Source organism: Paroedura picta, chromosome 1, assembly GCF_049243985.1.
Source record: "Paroedura picta isolate Pp20150507F chromosome 1, Ppicta_v3.0, whole genome shotgun sequence".
NCBI classification, from domain to species: Eukaryota; Metazoa; Chordata; class Lepidosauria; order Squamata; family Gekkonidae; genus Paroedura; species Paroedura picta.
The window spans coordinates 204,579,664-204,602,226 of NC_135369.1; the positions used below are offsets into that span (position 1 = coordinate 204,579,664).

Sequence of the window (22,563 nt, forward strand, 5' to 3'; positions counted from 1 at the left end):
GCTCCCCCCTGCTACCTGGAAATGCAAAGCCCTGGCTGCCCCCCGTCTAGGTGTGCCATTGTGGCCTGTCACCCACCATCCGTGTCATAAGCATCAGTTGTGATGATAGTCTCTTCTGATTAATGACAAAAGCTAAGTCAGATGCTGATGTGTCGTTACTTCGTAGCTTATGTCATTACCATAGAATTGTTAAAGAACACTCATTTAAAACCGTTAAAAGAGGGTGGGGGGCTTGCTAGCTCTGGGGGTTGATGTGCGGCCACTTAGATAGACATTGGCTTGGCCCTGCTTCCTGGCTCAGCTCCCATGCAACATGGGGGCTGATGGGCCTGCAGGCCCACTGGCCTCTCCTTTCTCAACCTGGCCTGCATTGCAGGCTGGTCAGCATTCCCTTTCTTGACCTCCATCCCCCCCCCCCGGCTCTGCATCCCCCAAGCTACTACAGCCCTTCTCAGTGTTTTTACCATTGAGAAACCCCTGAAACAGCTGCTTGATGGGGGCTGTTCCCAGCACTGCCTGCTGCAGCAATCAAGCGATCCTTTCTCCCATCTGAGCCCGCTGGAACCCCATGGGAGGTGGCAAGACATGCGAGAGGCCTCATGGACATAGGCACCCCCTGCCACCGTCACCCGCCTCACTTCAGAAGGCGTGGGGTGGGGGCCTGGAGGAGTGTCTCCGATAAAGGGTGGAGGACAATGTGGAACCAGGAAGATCTTTACATGCTCAGGTCTCAGGCCATATAGGGACATAGAGGTCAAGACCAGCAGTTTGCCTTAGGTATGGAAGCAAACCCCTCAAATGTTTTAACCAGGTGGCTGTAGGAGAAGCTGGAGACTGGCAAGATTCCCTCACACACACACACACAACACAACACTGGGGTTGCAATGCTGCCCATTATAGTCTCTACTTGCTGGTCTTACAGGTTTTAGTTAGTGCATCATAAACCTGTGAAATCTGTTTGCTCAGACATGACAGGATAAACAGAACACATGTCTAAGCCAAAAGTCAGAATGCCGCCATGCTCTCTTCAGTTATCTTAAAGAACACTGGCCAAATGGAAGAGACTCTTCCAAGTCCAATGCATTGGACAAAGGCTCCTTGCCATTCCACTCTGCCAGACCTCGAGTCTTGCTGCTGCCCAAGGAGCCTTTGTCCAATGGAATGGTCTTGGAAGAGCCTCTTCCAGTGGTACGTGGCCAATGGAACTTGGCTAAGGGCCAGAGCAGAACATCACACTTGACTGAACGGAGTATGTCTATCATACTGTCTCTGATTGTATAAACTGCAGCATTGCTCAGTGTAGAATGCCTGCTCTTTGGCTCCGTTTCCTGCTTTGGAGTCAAGCTTTAAAAACTTGGGATATTCTAATTTGGCAAAAGTAAATATTTTTAGGATTTTTGTTTAATGGCGTGTCCACTGATGGGGTGCTAACCTGATTTGCCCATTGGCCATGCTTAATAAATTGTGGACAGTTTATATAATTAAAATAATTATGTGCTCTGTGCGATGCATCCATATTCATGGCGATGGCTGGTTATTTCAACGCTGGGGGACCCAGCAATGGAGGTGATTGATCAACGTGGCCAAGTCGCCCATACAGTGCTTTTTTTATTACTTTCACTATGGCTACCACTGTTTTACAGGGTGATATTCTGGTCCCCTTTTTATTTGCTTTACTTATTGGACTGTGTACTCAAACAAACTGACGACAGTTTGGGATTTCACACTAATTCCTCTCCAGCACCTTTCTCAATAGCCTTGTTTGTCCGGCTTCTTCTGTTGTCCTATTCAACTTGCATTGGAGCCCGTGCAAAAATGTCTCCAAGAGGGCAAAATGTGGTGCAGGCCGTGAGCGGTAATTAAGCCCAAACTGAAGGGATGACCGTTCGGCTTCCAGGAAGATTTTATGCATGGTGTCAAGTTGTCTACATTTGCCAAGAACTTTTAAGCTATCAAAACAGCAAACAGATGAACAATGGAATAAAGGAGAATCTGAAATATCTGGTTCTGACAAGTAGTTGGAGAAAGGCATATAAGTCAGCAATCCCGGATGCAATTCCAAGAAATTTCGTAATAATTTTGGATCCAGTGTTGTGTGTTCATGATCCTGATTTTTGGGAAATGTTGTTACATTTAGTTTTTTGTTTTTTTTTCAAGGTCCTGAATGTTTGGGGTCATTATTATTTTTTTTCCTCTCCAGTGACAGCAGAAGAGGGAAAGGGAGAAAGCCAGCCCTTGAAGGGTTGGAAGGGGTATCCAAGGTCATCTAGTGCAGCCCCTTGCAGACCATGCCAGCATCACTGCTAGAAGCTTCTCCCCACTGCTGGCACTGGAGGAAGCAGAGCCCCACTTCTCAGCCTGATGGGCTTCTCGACTTCCATGAGGTTTGGCTGTCACAATGGCCATTTCCCCCCGTCATCCCAGAGAAACTTAAAAAAAAAATCAGCAATAGAATATCATTACATCTAAGCCATATGTATGCCAGGTTCTCTAAATCCTAAGCTTAATGAAGGAAAGTCATTAAGGAAAGAGACTTCATTAAGTCTCACTAACTCAGGGTTTTCAACCAGGTTTTTGTGAAACCCTGGGGTTTCTGGAGGACCCTGTAAGGGTTGCCTGAATGGGTGGGTGTTATTTTTATATATATTTTTTAAATTTGTTAAACATTTACCAAGTGATACGACCATATATGGTCATGTCGACCTCTCTTCCTCCCAAAATGGCCAATGATGGGCCTGGAGGGGCTGGGAAGGGGAGGGGCCCCAGGTGGGCATGTGCACAGATGTGCTCCCCAGCCATATCCTGCACAATCGTGCCACTTCTGTGGTTTCTCGAAGTCTGAAGAATGTTTCAGGGGTTTCTCAAGGGTAAAAATTCAAGAAAGGTTGCTCTAACTCCTTGGTTGTGGAAATAGCAGGAAAGGCACAGCTCTGCAACAGAAACAGCTGGAGACTCAACCCAGCATTACATCAGTTGCCCATTTTAAATTTTAGAATCATAGAATCATAGAGTTGGAAGGGACCTCCTGGGTCATCTAGTCCAACCCCCTGCACTGTGCAGGACACCCACAACCCTATCGCTCATCCGCTGTCACCTGCCACTTCCTTGAACCCTCACAGAATCAGCCTCTCTATCAAATGGCTATCCAGCCTCTGTTTAAAAATCTCTAAAGATAGAGAACCCACCATGTCCTGAGGAAGCCTGTTCCACTGAGAAACCGCTCTGTCAGGAACTTCTTCCAAAAGTTTAGACGGAATTTCTTTTGCATTAATTTCATCCCATTGGTTCTGGTCCTCTGGGGCAAGAGAGGACAACTCTGCTCCATCCTCCATATGGCACCCCTTTAAGTACTTGAAAATGGTTATCAGATCCCCTCTCAGTCGTCTCCTTGGCTAAACAGACCAAGCTCCCCCAACCTTTCCTCATACGTCTTGGCCTCCAAACCTCTCACTGTCTTTGTTGTCCTCCTCTGGACACGCTCCAGGTTGTCTGCTTGTATAGTGGTATGCAATCAAGTCGAATCATTGGTTCTCTGGATTTACTTGGTGAATTTTAACATACCAAACAGGCACAAAGTTATTCTCTTCCCCGCCTTCGTACATGTGTTTCCATTGTTTTATTTAAAGTATTTTTATCCTGCCTCTCCACCCTTGTGCTTGAAGCGGTTGACACAATCCATCTCCAAAAGCAATACAATCCCTGCAGCCTTAAAAGCATAACAAATCCCCCCAAATAAACAATAAACAACCTAAAACAGCAACTAAAACAGCCATAATTAACAAAATTCTACAACAGCCAATGAAAAGGAATCAAAACAAAAGCCATAGAAGCCACTTCAAACCAAATTAAAACCGACATCAAAGAGCAAACATTGGTCCATCAATTAAACTGAAATATTTCTTGGTTTGGAACTAAAAGATAGAGGACAGGGGTGCCAGCCTCAGGGAGGAGGCATTAGCCTTCAGAAAGGCACCCCCTGTCATGGCCACCTACCTCACTTCAGAAAGGGGGAGGTCCTGGAGGAGGGGCTTGGATAAAGGGTGACTGGGCAGACCTTAACATACTCAGATCTCAGGCTATACAGGGAGTTAGAGGTCAAGACTAGCATTTTGCCTCAGGTAGACCGTTTATGCACTGGAGGTTTCATACTGGGCTGCAGGCTGGAGTTTTAGTCGTGGCAGATTGCCCCACCTCTTCCTGCACCCACATGAAGGAGCATTTGGCTCAGTGCACCTCATCTACCCCCAATTTGTGCTCCTGCATAAGAGCTGGGGCAGTGAAGCGCCCAGTGCATAAAGAAGTCGTATGGAAGCAAACAGTCAGCACAAACCTTTCAGCACTCATACGCTATTCTGCCTCTGGTCCACCCCGGAAAGCAATCCTGTTTCTTCATGCTGGACTTCTAGAGAGCTTTCCTTGGCCTCCTCTCTATTGTGAGAACATTCCTGGAATGCACCAATTTGGATACACCCAAGGTGCTGGATCTTGTTGTTGTTGTTGTTGTTGTTAGGTGTGAAGTTGTGTCCGACCCATCGCGACCCCATGGACAATGATCCTCCAGGCCTTCCGGTCCTCTACCATTTCCCGGAGTCCATTTAAGCTGCTTCAGTGACTCCATCCAGCCACCTCATTCTCTGTCGTCCCCTTCTTTGTTTGCTGGATCTACTCTGTGCCCTAAACGCCCTCCCCCATATTTTTTTTCCAAATGATAGAGAGGGGCTTGCTCGGAATAATCATGAACTGCCCGATGTGCATTTCATGAATGCCAAAAGAAGATCACCAATGTGAACACCTCACCTCAATAATCAAGGACCAATATCGGAATTTTTAAAAGCCCTCACAAGATAAGTTGCTGTATACTATGAAAAGAACAATGTTGTATCAACCTACTGTGGTCCTGTCATTGCAATGGCTCATTCAATGATGTAATAAAGACTGACTCTTGGACTTTTATCATTAATTAAGTGCCAGTAAGTCACAACTGACTTCCAGTGACCACTCACAGGGTTTTCAAATCAATAGATGAGGATAGTTTTGCCTGTCTTGGCTTACCAACCCTAGACTTCCTTGATGGTCTCCTACTACTAGTAGTACTAGCTAGGGCTGACCCTGTATAGCTGGTGAGATCGGTTAAGTTCGGACTAACCTGGGCCATCCAGGACGGACAAGCGAGGAACAGAAGAGGTTTGACCCTGGACTTCCTTAGTGATCTCCTATTACTAGATCTAGCTAGGGCTGACCCCATCTCTTCTGAAGTGACCCTAGATTGAGCCTGCTTCGCTTCCAAGCCCTGCCAGGTTTAGGGCTAGCGTGGGCTATTCAGGCTGTTACTGACTGTTGTACAATTTTTTTTAAAGGGGATATGAATTGTTTTTCTCTGAAGGAATATCATGGATACAAGTCTTTTACCGATTATTTCTATTGCTTCATCTCCATGTGATAAGGTATCTCATGGGTCACTCCTTTCCAAAGCTCATTTCTTAAAATAACTTTCTGAGATTATAACAAAAATCTGCGCAAAGAGGGAAAGAGAGAAATAGTAAACAGCCCTCCTCCCAGCTTCAAGGTCATCTTTGAGATATTTTTCTCATGAAAAATTTTGTTGTCTTGCGAGGGGTTCCCCCCCCCCCTATGGATCCAAACATGGAATAAAAAAAAAAAAATCCAGGCACTAAATTGGATTTACTTAAATTTGTTTTAACTTGGATGGTACTGTTTTACCAAAGTTTTGAAGACTTCTAAAATCCTCAGTTTTACTTGCCAAGCAGATAAGGATTTTCTCTGTTTCCAGCTTCAGTGAAACTGTCACCTTGACTTCTAGTGCTGGTTTGAAATTCAGCTGTGTTACTAACAAGGTCTTAAGCACCAGCTCAGTGTCATGGTTCAGAGCAACGTCCTCTAAGCTGGAGCATCGGGTTTGATTCCCCACTCCTCCACATGCAGCCATTCTCTCAGAGCTCTCTCAGCCCCACCTCACAGAGTGTCTGAGGTGAGGAGAGGAAGGGAGGGACATTGTAGACCACTTTGAGACTCCTTTGGGTAGTGAAGAGCAGGGTATTAAAAAAACTACTCTTCTTTTTCTTTTAAATAATAATAACATAAGAAAAGTCCTGTTGGATCAGATCAGTAGCCCATCTACTCCAGCATTCTGGGTCATGCAGTGGCCAACCAGTTCCGCTGGAGGCTCAACAACAGGGCATAAAAACTGAGACCTTCCTGGGATTCCAGCTTGTATGTGATGAAGGAAATGTTGAGTCTTGAATGCTTATACTCCCAAAATCTTGGTCACTATGGTGTTCCTGGGATCGAATCTAGCTGCTCTACCACAGACCACCATGGCTGTTCGCTGAAACGATCTCCAACAGGTTCTCAATCCCTTACCCACCATGACATGGGTGGTACATAGCCAAGCAGCAGCACACCGATGGGGCTGTTTAGATGGGCTTGATTCAGCCAGTGATGGGGCTGGATGCACCATTGTGGCCTATCTTCTCACTTTTCCCTCCGCTTATAAAATCATAGTTCTCCACAACAATCCATGTGAATGCTAATGAAAACGTTTTGCAATACTTGTCTACTGCAGCCCATTTCTCATCCTTTCAGCTGCTTGTCCCACTGGATCCTCTTGGATTGTCTGAAACTCAAAATATATTCAAGACTGAACAAATTGCCTTGCCTGTCCACTTCCTCTTTCTCCTTAATCGTTCTCCATGTCTGTGGACACGAGTACCAGTCCCCCATTGATGGAACATTCTGACAACCTTCTTTTCTTCATTCTCTTTTCTCTTTTGCACCCTATCATTTAATGCACACCCCATTACAGGGTTTTTTGATGGGCACACCGCAAGGAACCTCTCAGCAGATCTTCCAAATGTACCAACATGAATCCTAGACAAACATTCAGGAACCCAGAAGTCAGCAAGCGTTTGACATTGTTGGATACAAGTCAGAATGGAGACTCTGGAGTCCTAATATCTCACAACGGTGAGATAAGCCCAATATTAGCTTAACCTCCACATTCACATTCACCTCTGAATCCCAGTGCCAGGAGGCATCATGCAAACCGTTTATTCACTGGGAACTTCACTGCCCCACCTCCCATGCAGGAGCACAAATAGGGGGCGGATGAGGTGCACCAGGCCAAATGCTCCCTCATGTGGGTGCAGGAAGAGGTGGGGCAACCTGCCACGACTAAAACTCCAGCCTGCAGCTGGACATGAAACCTCCAGTGCGTAAACGGTCGCAGTGAAAACTAACTCTTTATTCAATGCCGACAAGACACAATTGACTTACAGTGACCACTCATGGGATTTTAAAAGTGAAGAGAAGAGGATGATCTGGGGCCAAGAGAACAAGCCCTATGAAGATAGGTTGAGGGACTTGGGAATGTTCAGCCTGGAGAAAAGGAGGTTGAGAGGGGACATGATAGCCCTCTTTAAGTATTTGAAAGGTTGTCATTTGGAAGAGGGCAGGAGGCTGTTCCCATTGGCTGCAGAGGAAAGGACGCACTGTAATGGGTTTAAACTACAACAATATAGGCTAGATATCAGGGAGGGAAATTTCACAGTCAGAGAAGTTCAGCAGTGGAATAGGCTGCCTAAGGAGGTGGTGAGCTCCCCCTCATTGGCAGTCTTCAAGCAAAGGTTGGATACACACTTTTCTTGGATGCTTTAGGATGATTTGGGCTGATCCTGCGTTGAGCAGGGGGTTGGACTAGATGGCCTGTATGGCCCCTTCCAACTCTATGATTCTGTGATTCTGTGAGCCTAGCAACCCTGGACTTCCTTGGTAGCCTCCTATCCAAGTAGGGCTGTCCTTGTTACTGCTTTTGCACGTATGGTCTTCCTGTTTATTTTTGTCAATGAACGCATGAAGCTGCCTTATATTGAATCAATCCCTTGGTCCATCAGGGTCAGTACTGTCTACTCAGACTGGCAGTAGCTCTCAAGTCTCAGGCACTTTACCTGTTCCCTGACCCTTTTAAGTGGAGATGCTATGAATCGAACCTCAGAACTTGTGCATACCAAAAAGATACTCTGCGGCTGAGCTACAGCCACTCCCTTTACTGATTCAGATGTGGTTGGATTTGCTGGTTGGGTGACGGCATTGAAATTAACTGAAAGCTTGTGCAGCCAGCGTGTCTTCCCCTACACAACAGCATTGCCACTGCCCTTTGGAAAAATCTCTAGATTAGGGCATGGAGGTAGGAAGACAAGAGTATGACTATAAGCTATATTCATTTGCAGACAGCTAGATTTGGTCTGCTGAAATTTTCTAATGCTAGGCAGATGTCTACCCTTGTGATGGCCTTTAAGACCTTTAAACTACTGGCCTAGTGTACTATTCCAAGTTTAATCAGAAAATACACAGTCCTCACGGGCACCCTCTTGTGTAGTTTCTTCTGCTGAAGGGAATGGTTGCCAGTCCCCCAGGGTTCCATTGCAACTCCAAGGGGCAGCCCTAGAGGGGGGAAAAGACAAGATGTGTCTCTATGGAACTTTGGGAAGGGGAGGTCACAGAGGGTAACTCTAGGAATCACCAGAAACTCTATGGCTTTTTCATAGAGTCTCCAGTGATTCCTAGAGCGGTTTATTTAAAAAATTTTAAATAATAATAGTAATAAAAATTTACTTTTAGCCCACCCCTTGGTGTTGTTCAAGGCTAGTAACATCACTCTAAAGCAGAGGTAGTCAAACTGCGGCCCTCCAGATGTCCATGGACTACAATTCCCAGGAGCCCCTGCCAGCGAATGCTGGCAGGGGCTTCTGGGAATTGTAGTCCATGGACATCTGGAAGGCCGCAGTTTGACTACCCCTGCTCTAAAGCATATAGCAACATAAAAATGCCTTTCTTATAATAACCGCCTTTCTTGGGGTGGGGCGGGGTGGCAGGCTACAATGGATGAGTGATAGGGTTGTGAGTAGGCTTGTGCAATTCGGCCGCTGCCGGCACCACCCTCCCCTCTCCGTGGCGCGGTGCTGGCTGTGCCCAGAGGGAATGGCCGAATCGCACAAGCTTAGTTGTGAGTGTCCTGCATAGTGCAGGGAGTTGGACTAGATGACCCAGGAGGTCCCTTCCAACACTATGATTCTATGATTCTTCCTTATGGGGATCAAGGCAGCTTACAAAATACATGAAACAGAATACATTTTTTTTTAAACCCTCTAAAATAATTTTTTTTTAAACACAGTTTTGGGCTGCTAGTAAACTGAATTCTACCCTCTGCTACTTCTGTCCAGCGTCACATGCCCCATGTCCCCCCAGCATTCCTCCTGCGAGTTGCCTCTCTTGGGCAGCCTTAGTTGCTCTGTTTAACCACCCGCTGGAGGACGCTGCCAGCAGCAGCCGTGCAGTGCCACGCCGAAGGGGAGCCCCAGCCATGGCAACCGCTGGAGAGCACCAAAGGTGAGCTGCCAGCAGAGTGGCAGGGCAGTCCCCGAGGCAGCACCCGGGGAGGAGGACGAGGAGGAGCTGCAGCCCGGTACCGACTGATCTCCGGACCGGTCCTGGTCCCAGGACCGGGGGTTGGGGGCCACTGGTGTACGCCTCACAGTCCAAATGATAAACTTCATGTCAAGTCTGCGAAGTTCTTAAAACAACATTATCTCCTGTTGGTTTGTGTCCTTGAATTCTATTTGCTATTGAGCATGACAGGACACTGAATGATTGTAGTGGGGTGCAAGGGGGGAGTAGTTTGTTAGCCATCATGACTGCCCTACTAAATTAACCTGATTTTCAGTCCTGAATCCCAAGAGGCCCACTGGTGTCCCTGATGAACGTGGTTATCCGAACGTGTTCCTAGATTTGAAGGCCTTGATGTGGCTCTCTCACTGACCCCTTCGTTTTTTCACTGAGTGCAGAGACTTCACCACAAAGAGCCCCCGTGGTTCAAAATCCCTCTCCTGGGGGGCCAGGCTTAGTCACCATCTACCTCAGGTTTCCATCGAAAAGTTTGTGGAGGCAGGAGGGGTGGGGAGTGGAGGGAGGAAAATGGCCAACTTTGGAGAGCTGCAAATAGGAATTACAGGCACAATGGTATAAACCAGGGGCAGTCAAACTGCGGCCCTCCAGATGTCCATGGACCACTATTCCCATGAGCCCCTGCCAGTGAACGCTGGCAGGGGCTCATGGGAATTGTAGTCCATGGACATCTGGAGGGCCGCAGTTTGACTACCCCTGGTATAAATGTTCTCTGCCCGAAAACCAGCCCTGTTCCCTATTACTTTCATTATCTGGGGCTGAATCTTCAGGCCCCTCCAGTATTTTTGTCAGCGGTCCTCCTCCTCCTCAGAGTGTCACAGTACTGCCACCACCTTCGCCTGGGGTGAGACAACCAAAGCCTTCTCGTTCCGCACTTGGCTATCTTGGGAACAGACCGCCGGTTGTCCTGGATTTCTGTGGAATATTTTCACATCTATTAGCCTGTCCACTCTTCTAGGTGGCAGCAGGTTAAAGTTAGAGTTGTTTAAACTTCGAAATGCCAACATCCAAATTAAGCCTGGCGCGCGTCCAGAAACGCTCAACGTTGGCAAATGGAAATCGTTTTCGACTCTGAACTGGTTTTTTCCCCTAAGCTTTATGTCATCACATCTGAGTTAAAACCAAGTAAAAACCTAGCTGTAACTGCGTATAACCTTTTCTGACTCCCGCTGTAGCTGAAAATATTATCGCAGGACGTTTTTTTTTTAAGACAGTCTGATTTTTATTCTCTTGTGTGGATCTGACTTAAAATTATTCATTTATTAAGGAATTAGAACCTGCTTTTCACATAAGGGTCAGAGTGACATTAAATGTTGCCACTGTGGAGAGGCAGGGTGGTCTAAATCAGGGGTAGTCACCCTGTGGTCCTCCAGATGTTTGGGGACTACAATTCCCACGAGCCCCTGACAGCATTCACTGGCAGGGGCTCATGGGAATTGTAGTCTGAACATTTGGAGGACCACAGGTTGACCACCCCTGGTCTAATGGATAGAGTGCCAGACTATAATCTGGGAGACCCGGGTTCAAGTTTCCTCTCTGCTATGGAAGCTGGCTGGGTGACCTTGGGCTACTCACACACTCTTAGCCTAACCTACCTCACAAGATTGTTGTTAGAATGAAAGGAAGATAGGGGAGAAATTTATAAACCACTTCCTACTGGGTTCCTACTGGAGAGGAAAGCTGGGTACAAATGAAGAAAAATAAATAAAATATCAAACATTTAAAACTTAGTAAGCTATAGAACACATATCCTAATCAGAGCAATTAACAATCCTCAACTTTCCTCAGTAGGTCAGTGGGGTATAGTGTTTGAGTTAAGTTATGTGAAACGTGGGTTCAAATCTCAACTCAAGTAATGAAGTTGTCTGGAGACTTTGACCCTCCCACAACCCAGCTTGCCCCACAGACCTGTTGTGAAGTTAGCATGGGCAAGGAAGAGCAAAGCCAATCACTCTGAAGGCCATATAAAAGTGACATTGAAAGATAGATAGTACACCTCCAATCTAGAGGGGTAGGATGACTAGGTTAGTCATTTAAGCATGTTCATTGAAAAAATGTAAATTTAATTTCCCTTCCTGTATTCTTTTCCCTCAAAATTAGTGGACTGTTTGTCATTTAGCAAAGCAATGCTTAATGATTTAGTTTAGTTCTCAAGTAACCGTTTTGATGCAGCAATCTGCCATCACAAATATGGGAAATTTCCCAGGTCTGCTTCAACAGTCTGGGAAGCATGGATCCAGGTGTTCCTTGCCCCTCTTTCAAATGCCTTGAAAATACCCCACCCTATTTCTTTCCAGCCCCTCCCCCCAACAACAGCCTTCTTTATACTATAGCTGGGGGTTCACGAAGAAAGAGGGAATGGCAAACCTTCAGCTTGCCTTTGCCTCCCTTCCCCAGTGTCTCCAGAACCCCTGACAGCTTCTTGAGCTTTGTGGGAAGCAGGTCTGCCTCCCTGGTGTGTTGATGAAGACAGTGGTACATTCTGCATTCCCTTCTGGGCTTACCAACCTCTGATCGCCCAGACAGAAGAACATGAGAGAAGCCATGTTGGATCAGGCCAGTGGCCCATCCAGTCCAACCCTCAGTGTCACACTGTGCCCAAAACCCAAGTACCATCGGGAAGCCCATCCCTGGAGGAAATGGCAGCTTTGGAGGCGGGATTCATGATAGACTATAGAGTCTAGGAGAAACTGAAGTCTAGAATGACATAGTTTGCTGGCAGGGGGCTCATGGGAATTGTAGTCCATGAACATCTGGAGGACCACAGGTTGACTACCCCTGGGTTGAAGGACTGCTTGGAGCTGTCAGCCTACGCCTGCCGGAAGGTGCCAACTATGCAGAGGCGTATTGTCTGAAGAGGGAACGTGGGCATCTGTCGTACGCTTTGTGAAAGCAATCATGGCAGTGTTGAATTCACCGTTGAAGTAACGTAATCCTTGCGTCCCAGCCCGATGGCACATCCTTTCCACGTGGGGCTTAAAGTAACAAGTCCGGCCTGGGAAGTGCCGCTCGACTGAATCCTTTCCCAGCTGAAGCTGAGAATAAATTCAGCGAGATGACTGTTATTTCCTTTTGGATTAGATCCTCTCACCAAAGGCATCCTGAGCAGCAGGCCCGCTTGATGAATGATAGTTTGGCAGGGAGAGCCGGGGTGGGGAGTTGCTTGCTGGTTACAGCGCTGTCCTTGTGGGAAGGGCACCAGCATTCAGCAGCAAAGACAATGATGTTAGGGTCAAACCAGACCCGGCATCGGTAGCCTTGTGACTTCCCAGTCAGGTTGTGCTTGGTTTCGGTTTTTAAGTTCCAAGTAGTTAAGGGCTCGGGGAGTCGTGCTGGGGATAAAAGCCTAGAACCAACTTTTCTTCTTCAGTAATCTCAGGGCTCTCTCAGCCTCACCCACCTCACAGGGTGCCTGTTGTGGAGAGAGGAAAGGGAAGGCGACTGTAAGCCGCTTTGAGACTCCTTCAGGTAGAGAAAAGCGGCATATAAGAACCAACTCTTCTTCAGTAATCTCAGGGCTCTCTCAGCCTCACCTCCCTCACAGGGGGTCTGTTGTGGAGAGAGGAAAGGGAAGGCGACTGTAAGCCGCTTTGAGACTCCTTCAGGTAGAGAAAAGCGGCATACAAGAACCAGCTTCTTATTCTATTTTGAGGTGCTTTTGAGATGTGGATCACACTGAGTTACTTGAAAGTCCATCTGTACTTTCCGCTGATACGATTTTTACATTTTTGATTACCATATTTGCTGAATCCAAATATCTTTTTTTTTCCTGCAGCTGCTTATACAGACAGCTTGGTATTCGCTCACTCATAACTTGCAGCAGAACTTATGAGATTTCGCATGCTGAGCTGTTTGGTCAACAGGTCCATCCCCCTTCTATTTGGTGATCATAGCTCAACATTAAAGGAAGCATCGTTGTTGATTCCTTGTCCTTGCACCATGTGCCTTTTTCAGAGTATACCGATTCTCATTTACAAGGAGTTTCATTTCCATCGGCAGTTGCCAGTTCTGGTTTCCACGCTGCTCGTTAGCCGAGATTGGGCTGAAAGATCGGCCACCGAACAGCCATCCCCACCCCACCCCCTCTGTTAAACAGAAATAAATTGGAAAGGTTACAGGACAAGAAGACCTACGTTGCGAGCAGAGGTGAAAAATGCAGAAACTCATGAAATGTCAAGCCACATTTCGGAGGGCAGGACTCCTCTTATTTTATTTTATTTTTTACTGTATTTCCATAAATGTTGAGGAAATTATGTTGCATATACTTGAAACTGTTTATTTTCATTTTTGGCTTGATTTTCTAGCGTTGAGAAAACCGTGTCTAATGATCTTGAGCATTCTTGAAGGGGGGAAAAAAACACCCTTATATTTTACATAATCGTTTGCATGTGTGAGTTCCCTCTGGCGGGAACGCTATAATTAGCTTGTCGTCTCCCTGAGAGGAGACTATCTATCTTCAAGATGCAGTTGCTAAGCCTGGTTCTGCTAGAACATTGTGATTTTTGTTACAGAGGACCGTCATCCTTTTTCACTTATTCACATTACGATTATTATTATATATATATATATTTTAAAGAATCATCGTTTTTGTGTTCCTCTTTCTGCTTCTTTGTCTGCGATTCGAACTATGGAAGCAAAGGACAATTGCGTAGAAACCGTGGGTTTTGTTCCTCATTCTACAGATCAGAGCAAGAAAAAAAAAACCCACTTTGGCTTCTTGACACGAACTTGAACTTGAAACTCTGGGGCAGACTTTCAGAAGTGAAAAAGTACAGTGGAAAGGGGAATGGAGCTTCCTGTTTGAGTCATAAAGTAGCAGATATATCTAAGACCCACTTTCCTAAGGGGATCGTCCTTATTCTGCCCCGGAGAGTGAAATATGTAGAATATAATTTCCTTGCATGGCTTTTATTGTAGCTATTAAAATAAAATCATCTAGAACAGGGTGGTGGCTGACAGAGTTGTATGTTTCAGCCTTTTGCGGTCTTGTTACTAAAGGAGAATAATTTTGGCAGAAGTCCTTTCCTGCTTTTGGGCAACCATATGTGCCCTTGATGGAGGTTGCGGGGGGGGGGGGGGATAAAACAAACAACAAAAGAAAAAGTTAAGCCAGCACAGAGCCAGAAAGTAGAACTGACTTGGTGCCTTGGTGTTGGCATAGCTGCGCCTGGGGTATTTATACTCTTGAAACAGTAACAATGAAATTTACCAAACTTATGAAGAGCTATGCAGATTCCCCAGCAAGTGAATTTATTTCTGGAATAGTACAAATATCTTCTGAATTGAATCTTCACATATGTGAGTTTTGGAATTTTACAGTCATAGAATCAGAATCAGAGTGTTGGAAGGGACCTCCTGGGTCATCTAGTCCAACATTCTTTTCATTAAACAAAAATTATTTCTGATTTATATGCTAACCTTCCCCAAAGGCTCAGGGGACATCTGGTTAGCCACAGTTTGGCCACCCCTGAACTGAGTGATGTATGGGTGGTTGTCATCTATGTAGGGAGGCCAGCTTATTTATGGAGTTCTAGGGGCCCCAGTCCACAGGGCCCTGATCTCACTTGGGAGAGCTCTCCATCAGGCTGGCAGCAGGGCAGAGAACCAATTGGTTGAGGTCCATTTGATTTTTCTGGGGACAGGGATCTTGAGATTTTCTTTTATGTGCTCGATGGCAGTTTTCTCTGCTGGGTTCATCAGGGAGAGGCAGTCCCACAGGTATGAAGTTCCTAGACCAGTGGTCCCCAACCTTTTGATCACTGGGGACCGGTCAATGCTTGACAATTTTACTGAGGCCCGGTGGGGGGTAGTCTTTTGCCAAGGGACATCGCCGCGACCTGAGCCACTGTTCCATTTGTTTTTGTGCTGGCGCCCCTGACTTCCCACCGTCCGCTGGGGGGCGCTGCCAGCAGCAGCTGCGCAGTGCAAGGCCGAGGGGGAGCCCCAGCCATGGCAGCCGCTGGAGAGCACCAAACGTGAGCCGGCAGCAGAGAGGCAGGGCAGCCCCTGAGGCAGCAGCCAGGGAGGAGGACAAGGAGGAGCTGCGGCCCGGTACCGATTGATCCACGGACCGGTCCCGGTCCCCGGACCGGGGGTTGGGGACCACTGTCCTAGACCATTTAGGGCCTTAAAGATAAGAATCAGCATCTCGAACTTGATTCAGTCGTCAATCTGGACCTAACGCACCTGGAAGAGCATTGGTCGAATATGCTCTCTCCACCTGGTTCATGTACGGATCCAGGCAGCTGTTTTCTGTACCAGCTGAAGTTTCCAAATCAGAGAGAAGGGTAGCCCTGCATCTTGTGCTCTAGGCTAGGGGTCTCCAATCTTTTTTTTATTTTAGCCTGAAGACTTCTGTGTAATTCTAGCACAGCAGGGCAGGCGCATCCACAAAATGGCTGCCACAGCTTAGGATCAGTTGTCCTTATGCTGCTGCCAAGCCAATATTTTTCATTTAAATCTCCACGGCCAATCAACTCTCCAGTAGTTCATCAGAAGTCTTGTGGGCAACAGCCCCACCCACTTAATTAAAACACTTGGCGGGTGCCAGAAAAGGTGGCAGCAGGCATCATGTGGGGCAGCCCTGTGGCAGACAGTAGCCTGCATATGCAGAGAACCCCCCGGCTCATTCTGTGCCTCAAAGACAACTTTGAAATGACATTTTTCAAATAGCAACATTCCTCCCATACTCCAATTGTCCATGAAGTGTAATTCCCATCAGTCTCTGCCAGGGGCTCGTGAGAATTGTAGTCCATGGACATCTGGAGAGCCACCTTGCTATATGGAATGGTGACATAATTTTTTTGAAACTGGCTGTAAGAGCTTCCAAAATTGATTGCAGGTGTGAAATGGAGAATGTACTGTTGAAAGGGGAACATGCTCCCCCGTTTTCCCTCTTTGAGGACACTTGGAGTGACACCCCTTTCCACTGGGGGGGGGGCTCTCTGCCAACCCGTCTGGCTGCTCGCCCTGCAGTTGTACTCTGCTAGGGTCCCGCAAATCCTAAAGCTGGCTCTGGTGCACGTCAGGATCATCCTGTATCCTGATTCTGTCTTCTGTTGTGTTTGCTACCCGACCCAGTTTAGTATCATCTGCAGATTTAATAAGCACCCCCTCTACTTCTTCATCCAAAGCATTTATGAATATGTTGAACAACGCAGGGCCCAGGGACAGACCCATGACAGGCACTCCACTCATCACTCCTCTCCAAGAGGATGATGAACCATTTACAAGCTCCCTTTGGGTGCGATCTGGGTCGCGATTTGGGTCCCTTTGGGTGCGATCTGTCGACCAGTTTTCGATCCACCTAACAGTAATAGGATCCATACTGCATTTTACCAACTTGCCAATATGAATATCATGGGAAACCTTATCAAAAAGACTTACTGAAATCAAGGTAAACAATGTCCACAGCATTCCCCTGATCTAGCAAGGTAGTAACTTTCTCAAAAAAAAAGGGATAAGATTAATCTGATATGACTTGTTTATTTATTTATTTATTTATAGATTTATAGATTTATTTATAGATTTCTATACCACCCATTTCTTTCCAGCTCTGGGCGGTTTTGAGAAAACCATGCTGACTCTTAGTAATTACAACCATCTGCTCTAGCTGCTCAAGGACCCACTGTTTATTTGTTTTAAAATTTTGCCAGCTATAGAGTCAACCTGATGGGTTGGTAGTTACCCAGATCCTTCTTTTTCCCCTTCTTAAAGATAGAGATAACATTTGCCTACTTCCAGTCTTCTGGCATTTCATGTGTTCTCCAAGAATTGTCAATAATAATGGACAGATGCTCAGAAATCCCATCTGCAAATTCTTTTAGTACCCTGGGAGGCAATTCATCTGGCCCAGATTTGGTTTCATAAAGATCCTAGGCAATAACTCTGATCCCTCATCACATTAAATGATTTTGGCATGTTGGGTACTATTCCCCTCACAAGATGGTAGCCGTGTTGGTCTGAAGCAGCACAACAAACCAAAATCAGAGTCCAGTGTGACCTTTAAGACCAACAAAGATTTATTCAAGGCGTCAGCTTTCGAGTGCAAGCGCTTTCAAGAAAGAGTGCTTGCACTCGAAAGCTCACACCTTGAATAAATCTTTGTTGTTCTTAAAGGTGCCACTGGACTAAGAAGACTGAGGAGAAGTAGGAATTGAGCAATTCAGCCTTCTCTTCATCACCTGTTACAATGTCACTTTCTGGTGCCCGCAATGGACCTACTATGTCCCTATTCTTTTCCTTCCTTTGACTAGAACTAAAGAACCATTTTGGGTTCTTTAGCGTTTAGCGTTTCTCACTAGCCTAAGCTCATTCTCAGCTTTCGTTTTTCTAATACAGGGGTAGTCAAACTGCGGCCCTCCAGATGTCCATGGACTACAATTCCCATGAGCCCCTGCCAGCGAGAAATGTAGTCCATGGACATCTGGAGGGCCGCAGTTTGACTACCCCTGTTCTAATACATTCCCTACAATCATTCGTTATTTGTTTGTATTCCTCCTTGGCTATTAGGTCCTCCTTGCATTTCCTAAATGATTCTGTTTTAGTATTCAATTATTTTGAAAGCTGTTTATGGAGCCATCCTGGTTTCTTTAGGTTCCTCCCCATGTTCCTTCTCTAGGAAACAGTCTGTAATTGTGCTTTCATTATTTCGCTTTTGAGAAACTCCCAGCCTTCTTGGACTTCCATCTCCCTAAATTTTTCTCACCACGGGATAAAATTAAAAATTATTAAAATATTCCTCAATAAGTTCCTAAACATTTTTTAAAGTTCTTCAAAAATATTTTTTATTCATTTCAGGATTTTTATACCACCAGCCAGGTCTTATTGGATTATTTTAATACTAGCTTCAAAGCCCGTTCCTAAGAACGGGCCTTGAAAGGGCCCCCTCCCCTGGCCCCTCACCAGGCAGCTTAAGGTGGGCGGGGGTGGGCGGGGGCTGGACAGCTTGTTAGCAGGGCTGGGACAGGGCTCCTTAGCAGGCAATCAGCAGGCTGGGAGGCCCTCGTTAGCAGGCCCTGCTTAGCTGGCCAAGATGCCCTCATTAGCAAGCCCTCCACCATGACCCTTTGCCCAGGGCCCTTTCCCCTTACCTGCTGCTGTCTCCAGGCACTGGGGCACATCTGAGAGCAAAGAGGCTAGAGTCCAGGGATGGAGGGAGGAAGCTGCAGGGGCAGGGCCAATCAGGGTGCAGCCAGACTGCACCATAATTGGCCCTATTCCAACTTGAACAGCTGGACACATCCCACCCCCCAGGCTGTTTCACAAATATATAGAGGAACCATGGATAAGGATTGTATCATTATATGTGTGCATATATTTTATTTGACGACTGATGAAGACCCTCTGAGTTGAAAGGCATTTGATATTCATACCATGTGTAGCCATTGAAACAATAGGTGCAATATTGCACAGATTCAGATTCTTCAGTATTAATATTTTTAATATTAATGTGCACTTTATAAAAATATTTGTATTTTAATTTTGATCTATTTTGTTGCTCAACCTCCAGGTTTCGGACTTGATTTCTCAGGTTGGGTTTTTCTTCCCTTTTTGTTTTTCAGTTACTGAACTATGTCAATATTTAATAAATGCCTTTAAGGACCTTCATATATCTCAGGCTTTCTCAACCAGGGTTTATTGATAATCCTGGGTGTAAACTGCACGGAGCTTTTATTCCAACCCCAGATCGATTCAGTCCCTGCCCTCTACACAGAATGCGATTTCCATTTGGATTTTGGGTGATTTAAATTTCCCTTCTGCAGCAAGAAGGATTGATCCGGAGTGACCCTACCTTTATTGTCTTAGAGTGCCTCAATATCCAGATTGGGAAAGAAAGCTCCGTGGTAGAGAACCTCTGATAGGCTACACCTGGTCATGTGACACGCTTGCCATAAAGGAGAAGCCCCTAATTTCTCTCAACTTCTGTCGGTCCTGGATTTTTCCTCCCTCCTCTGCCTTTTTCGATCCTCTCCCCCACCCCTCCAAGAAAAGAAAGAGGCTCCCTGCTTGGCTTCTCCCCCCCCTTCAAGAAAAGAAAGAAAGAGGCTTTGCTCCCCCCTTGTGAGCCTCCCTAACCATGTGCAGAAGAGTTTCCTGTTTCAATGGGGAAGGGGGGGGGGAGAGGAAGATCCGAGTTCAAAGCGATCTGAATTCAACAGGATTGACAACGGAAGAAAGTAAGTGCAGACTCTGCCCTGGAAAGGTTTCCTGAATGGTTGGAAGTTAATTAAAATATATATTTTTAAAAATTTGGTAAACATTTATATATGGTCATGTCAACCCACCTCTCCCCAAAATAGCCAATTATGGTCCTGGCGGGGGTGGGAAGGGCCCCAGGTGGAAGTGTACACAGCTATGCTTCCCAGCCATTTTCTGCACAATGGCGCCACTTCTTAGGTTTCTCAATCTGAAGAATGTTGTGGGTTTCTCAACAATAAAAAGTTGAGAAAGCCTGATGTATCCAATCATCTGTCAAATGAATCTCACAGAGTTATCCTGCTTTATCCTCCTAATAGTGCAATGATACAACATGTCTGTGAGACAGTGCATGGCCTATGGCAACTCAGTGACTTTCACGCATGAGCTAGACATTGAACCTGGGTCTCCCTGATTCAAACCAGCCACTCTCTCATTTACAGTGCGCTAGTGCTCTCTTAAAATCTTAACATTCCATTTTGTTTTTCTTTTTGATCTATCAGGAGAACCCACTCTGGCTGCATTTTCTTCATACCTTTTCTGTTGTCTTCCTCCTGAGGTGTATAACTAGGACAGGCAAGTGATTCCAGCCAATCTGAGTCACTGCTCCAAACCGCCTGAGAATCTGCGACATGTCGGTTTCCATTTAAGGAATGCAGGCCTGTTTACAGAATGGGACAATTTCAAGCTAAAAATACCGGTGGAAATCCCCAGAGGAGCAGTATTCCACACTCCACCCAGCTCTTTTCACCCAAGGTCCCCCCTGACTCACTAAGGGGCCAGGATCAGAAGTAGAACATTATGCTTGGCATGCAAAGGGTTCCAGGTTCAATCTGTAGCATCTCCCTTTGAAAAGATCAGGTAAGAAGCTCTACCTGAGACCTCCCCCTGCCCCCCCAAGAGCAGCTGCCAGTCCAAATAGAGTCAATGTCAGTATAAGGCAGCTTCACAACTTGGGGAAAAAAAATAACCTTTTAGCTAGCTACTGTGGTACTAAGTATGCCAGAGGAAAGAAGCTATAATTTAGAGGCCAGATCTTTTTCAGGATTTCACCACTTTAAGATACCCCTAATCCTCTGCCAAACGCCCAGAAAATAAGTAATTTTCCGAGCTCATTCATGGATGATGTTGATTTTAGTAATGACCTTTCCTCGTGTTATGAAGGTTTCTTTTAGGTACTATGATTCTATGTATTGAACAGTGCTTAAAATGGGTAAGGAATAACTCGAAGGGTAGGAATCTTGGAAAATATACTCCTCTCAAGTGAAAAGGAAGAGAATCACAAGTTCTGGTTACTCCAAAAGTTTAATTCCATTATATACTGGAACCTGACCCCCCCCCATCCCACACACACACACATACACATGAGTTCTTGTTATTTCAATGCCCCCATATAACCCTTTTCACTTTTAAGTACCTGCCATACATGTTCATAATGATATATATTTCATGATAAACAATGTCCCACATTAAAACAATAGCTTAACTCCAGAACCTGCACAGATAACACTCCCCCATTCCTAATCTATAATGCAAGCCAGCCTTTCTCAACTTTTTTACCATTGAGGAACCTTGGAAAAATTCTTTGGGCTTCGAGAACGTCCAGACGTAGTACAGTCATAAGAATACGGTTGGGAAGCAGAATTGTTCACAGGCCCAACAGGGCCCCTCCCCTTATCACCCCCTCCAGGCCCATCGTCAGCCATTTTGAGAGGATGGTGCAAGTCAACATGACCATATATAGTCATAATCACCCAATAAAGGTTTAACAAATTTAAAATATATAAGACATCCATTAACTCATACCCATTCGGGAAGTCCTTCCAGAACTATCAAGAAACTCCAGGGTTTCATGAAAACCTGGTTGAGAAAGTCTGTTTTAAGGAATGTAGCAGGAGAAAAGAGCAAGAATCCAATGGCACCTTGTACTTCTTGTCTGAAGAAGTGAGCAGTGACTCACACAAGCTCCTACAAATTGTGTTACTTTAAAGTGCTACTGGATTCTTTTCTCTTTTCCGCTTCTGCAGACCAACTAACATGGCAATCCATCTTGATCTGTCTTTAAGGAATGTGTTCACGGTAAGTAGGTAAAAGTCTCCAAAACTTAAAAATAAATGTTCTTATTCAATGTACTCATTTCTGACACGAGCTATTCATGGATGCTGAGATATACACAAATTATGGCCATACAATTATGGAACAATCTGTCATTGTCAGGAAATGACTGATTTTCCATTTCTTGCTTGGAAACCCCACCAGCAGCCCCACCAAGAGAGGGAAGGATGGTTATAGCCTTGTCTGTTTTCTGTGGCTCTTAACTTGCTTGTGGCATGATGTACATTAATGCAGGGGTAGTCAGCCTGTGGTCCTCCAGATGTTCATGGACTACAATTCCCAGGAGCCCCTGCCAGCATTTGCTGGCAGGGGCTCATGGGAATTGTAGTCCATAAACATCTGGAGGACCACAGGTTGACTACCCCTGAATTAGTGGACCTGGCAGCCATGGGCCAGGTCTTCTGTGTAGTTCAGCATGCACAATTATCCTATTTGGAACAAAGGGAAAAAAAGCTGAAGTAAACCTGAACTCTTGGGGTCAGGAGTCAGCTTCCAGGAATCTTGAATCAGGAAGAAAGAGAAGCTAGATTTTGTACCCAAATGAGTCTCAGAGCAGTTTCCCACAACTGACACCCAAAGTCACTCAGCTGGCTGCATGTAGAGGAGGGGTGAGGAATCAAACACTTCTCCAGATTAGAGGCCGCTGTTTCGAACGGTTACACCAAGCTGGTTCAAGGAGCAGCAAGTTTTTATGGAGCTCGCCTGCTTTGTGTTTAAGGGGAGGCATGGCTACTCTTTTGTTTTGCTGCCGCAGGCTAATGTGGCTATCCC

General features: G+C 45.9%; 1 protein-coding gene across 6 annotated transcripts in view; it reads left to right on the plus strand.

Annotated features, from left to right (window-relative positions):
• SUPT3H (SPT3 homolog, SAGA and STAGA complex component) overlaps positions 1-22,563 on the plus strand; it is a 370,690-nt gene that overhangs the window by 330,553 nt on the left and 17,574 nt on the right. For 5 of the 6 annotated variants that reach the window (XM_077317617.1, XM_077317659.1, XM_077317625.1 and 2 more), the window contains one exon: positions 13,256-14,058. The exons of the other annotated variant lie outside the window; for it this stretch is intronic. In XM_077317617.1, coding sequence (XP_077173732.1) covers positions 13,256-13,312 — 57 coding nt within the window. In that variant the 3' untranslated portion in view covers positions 13,313-14,058. Of the gene's footprint in view, positions 1-13,255; positions 14,059-22,563 lie in introns of those variants that run through there. 6 annotated transcript variants of the gene reach the window in all.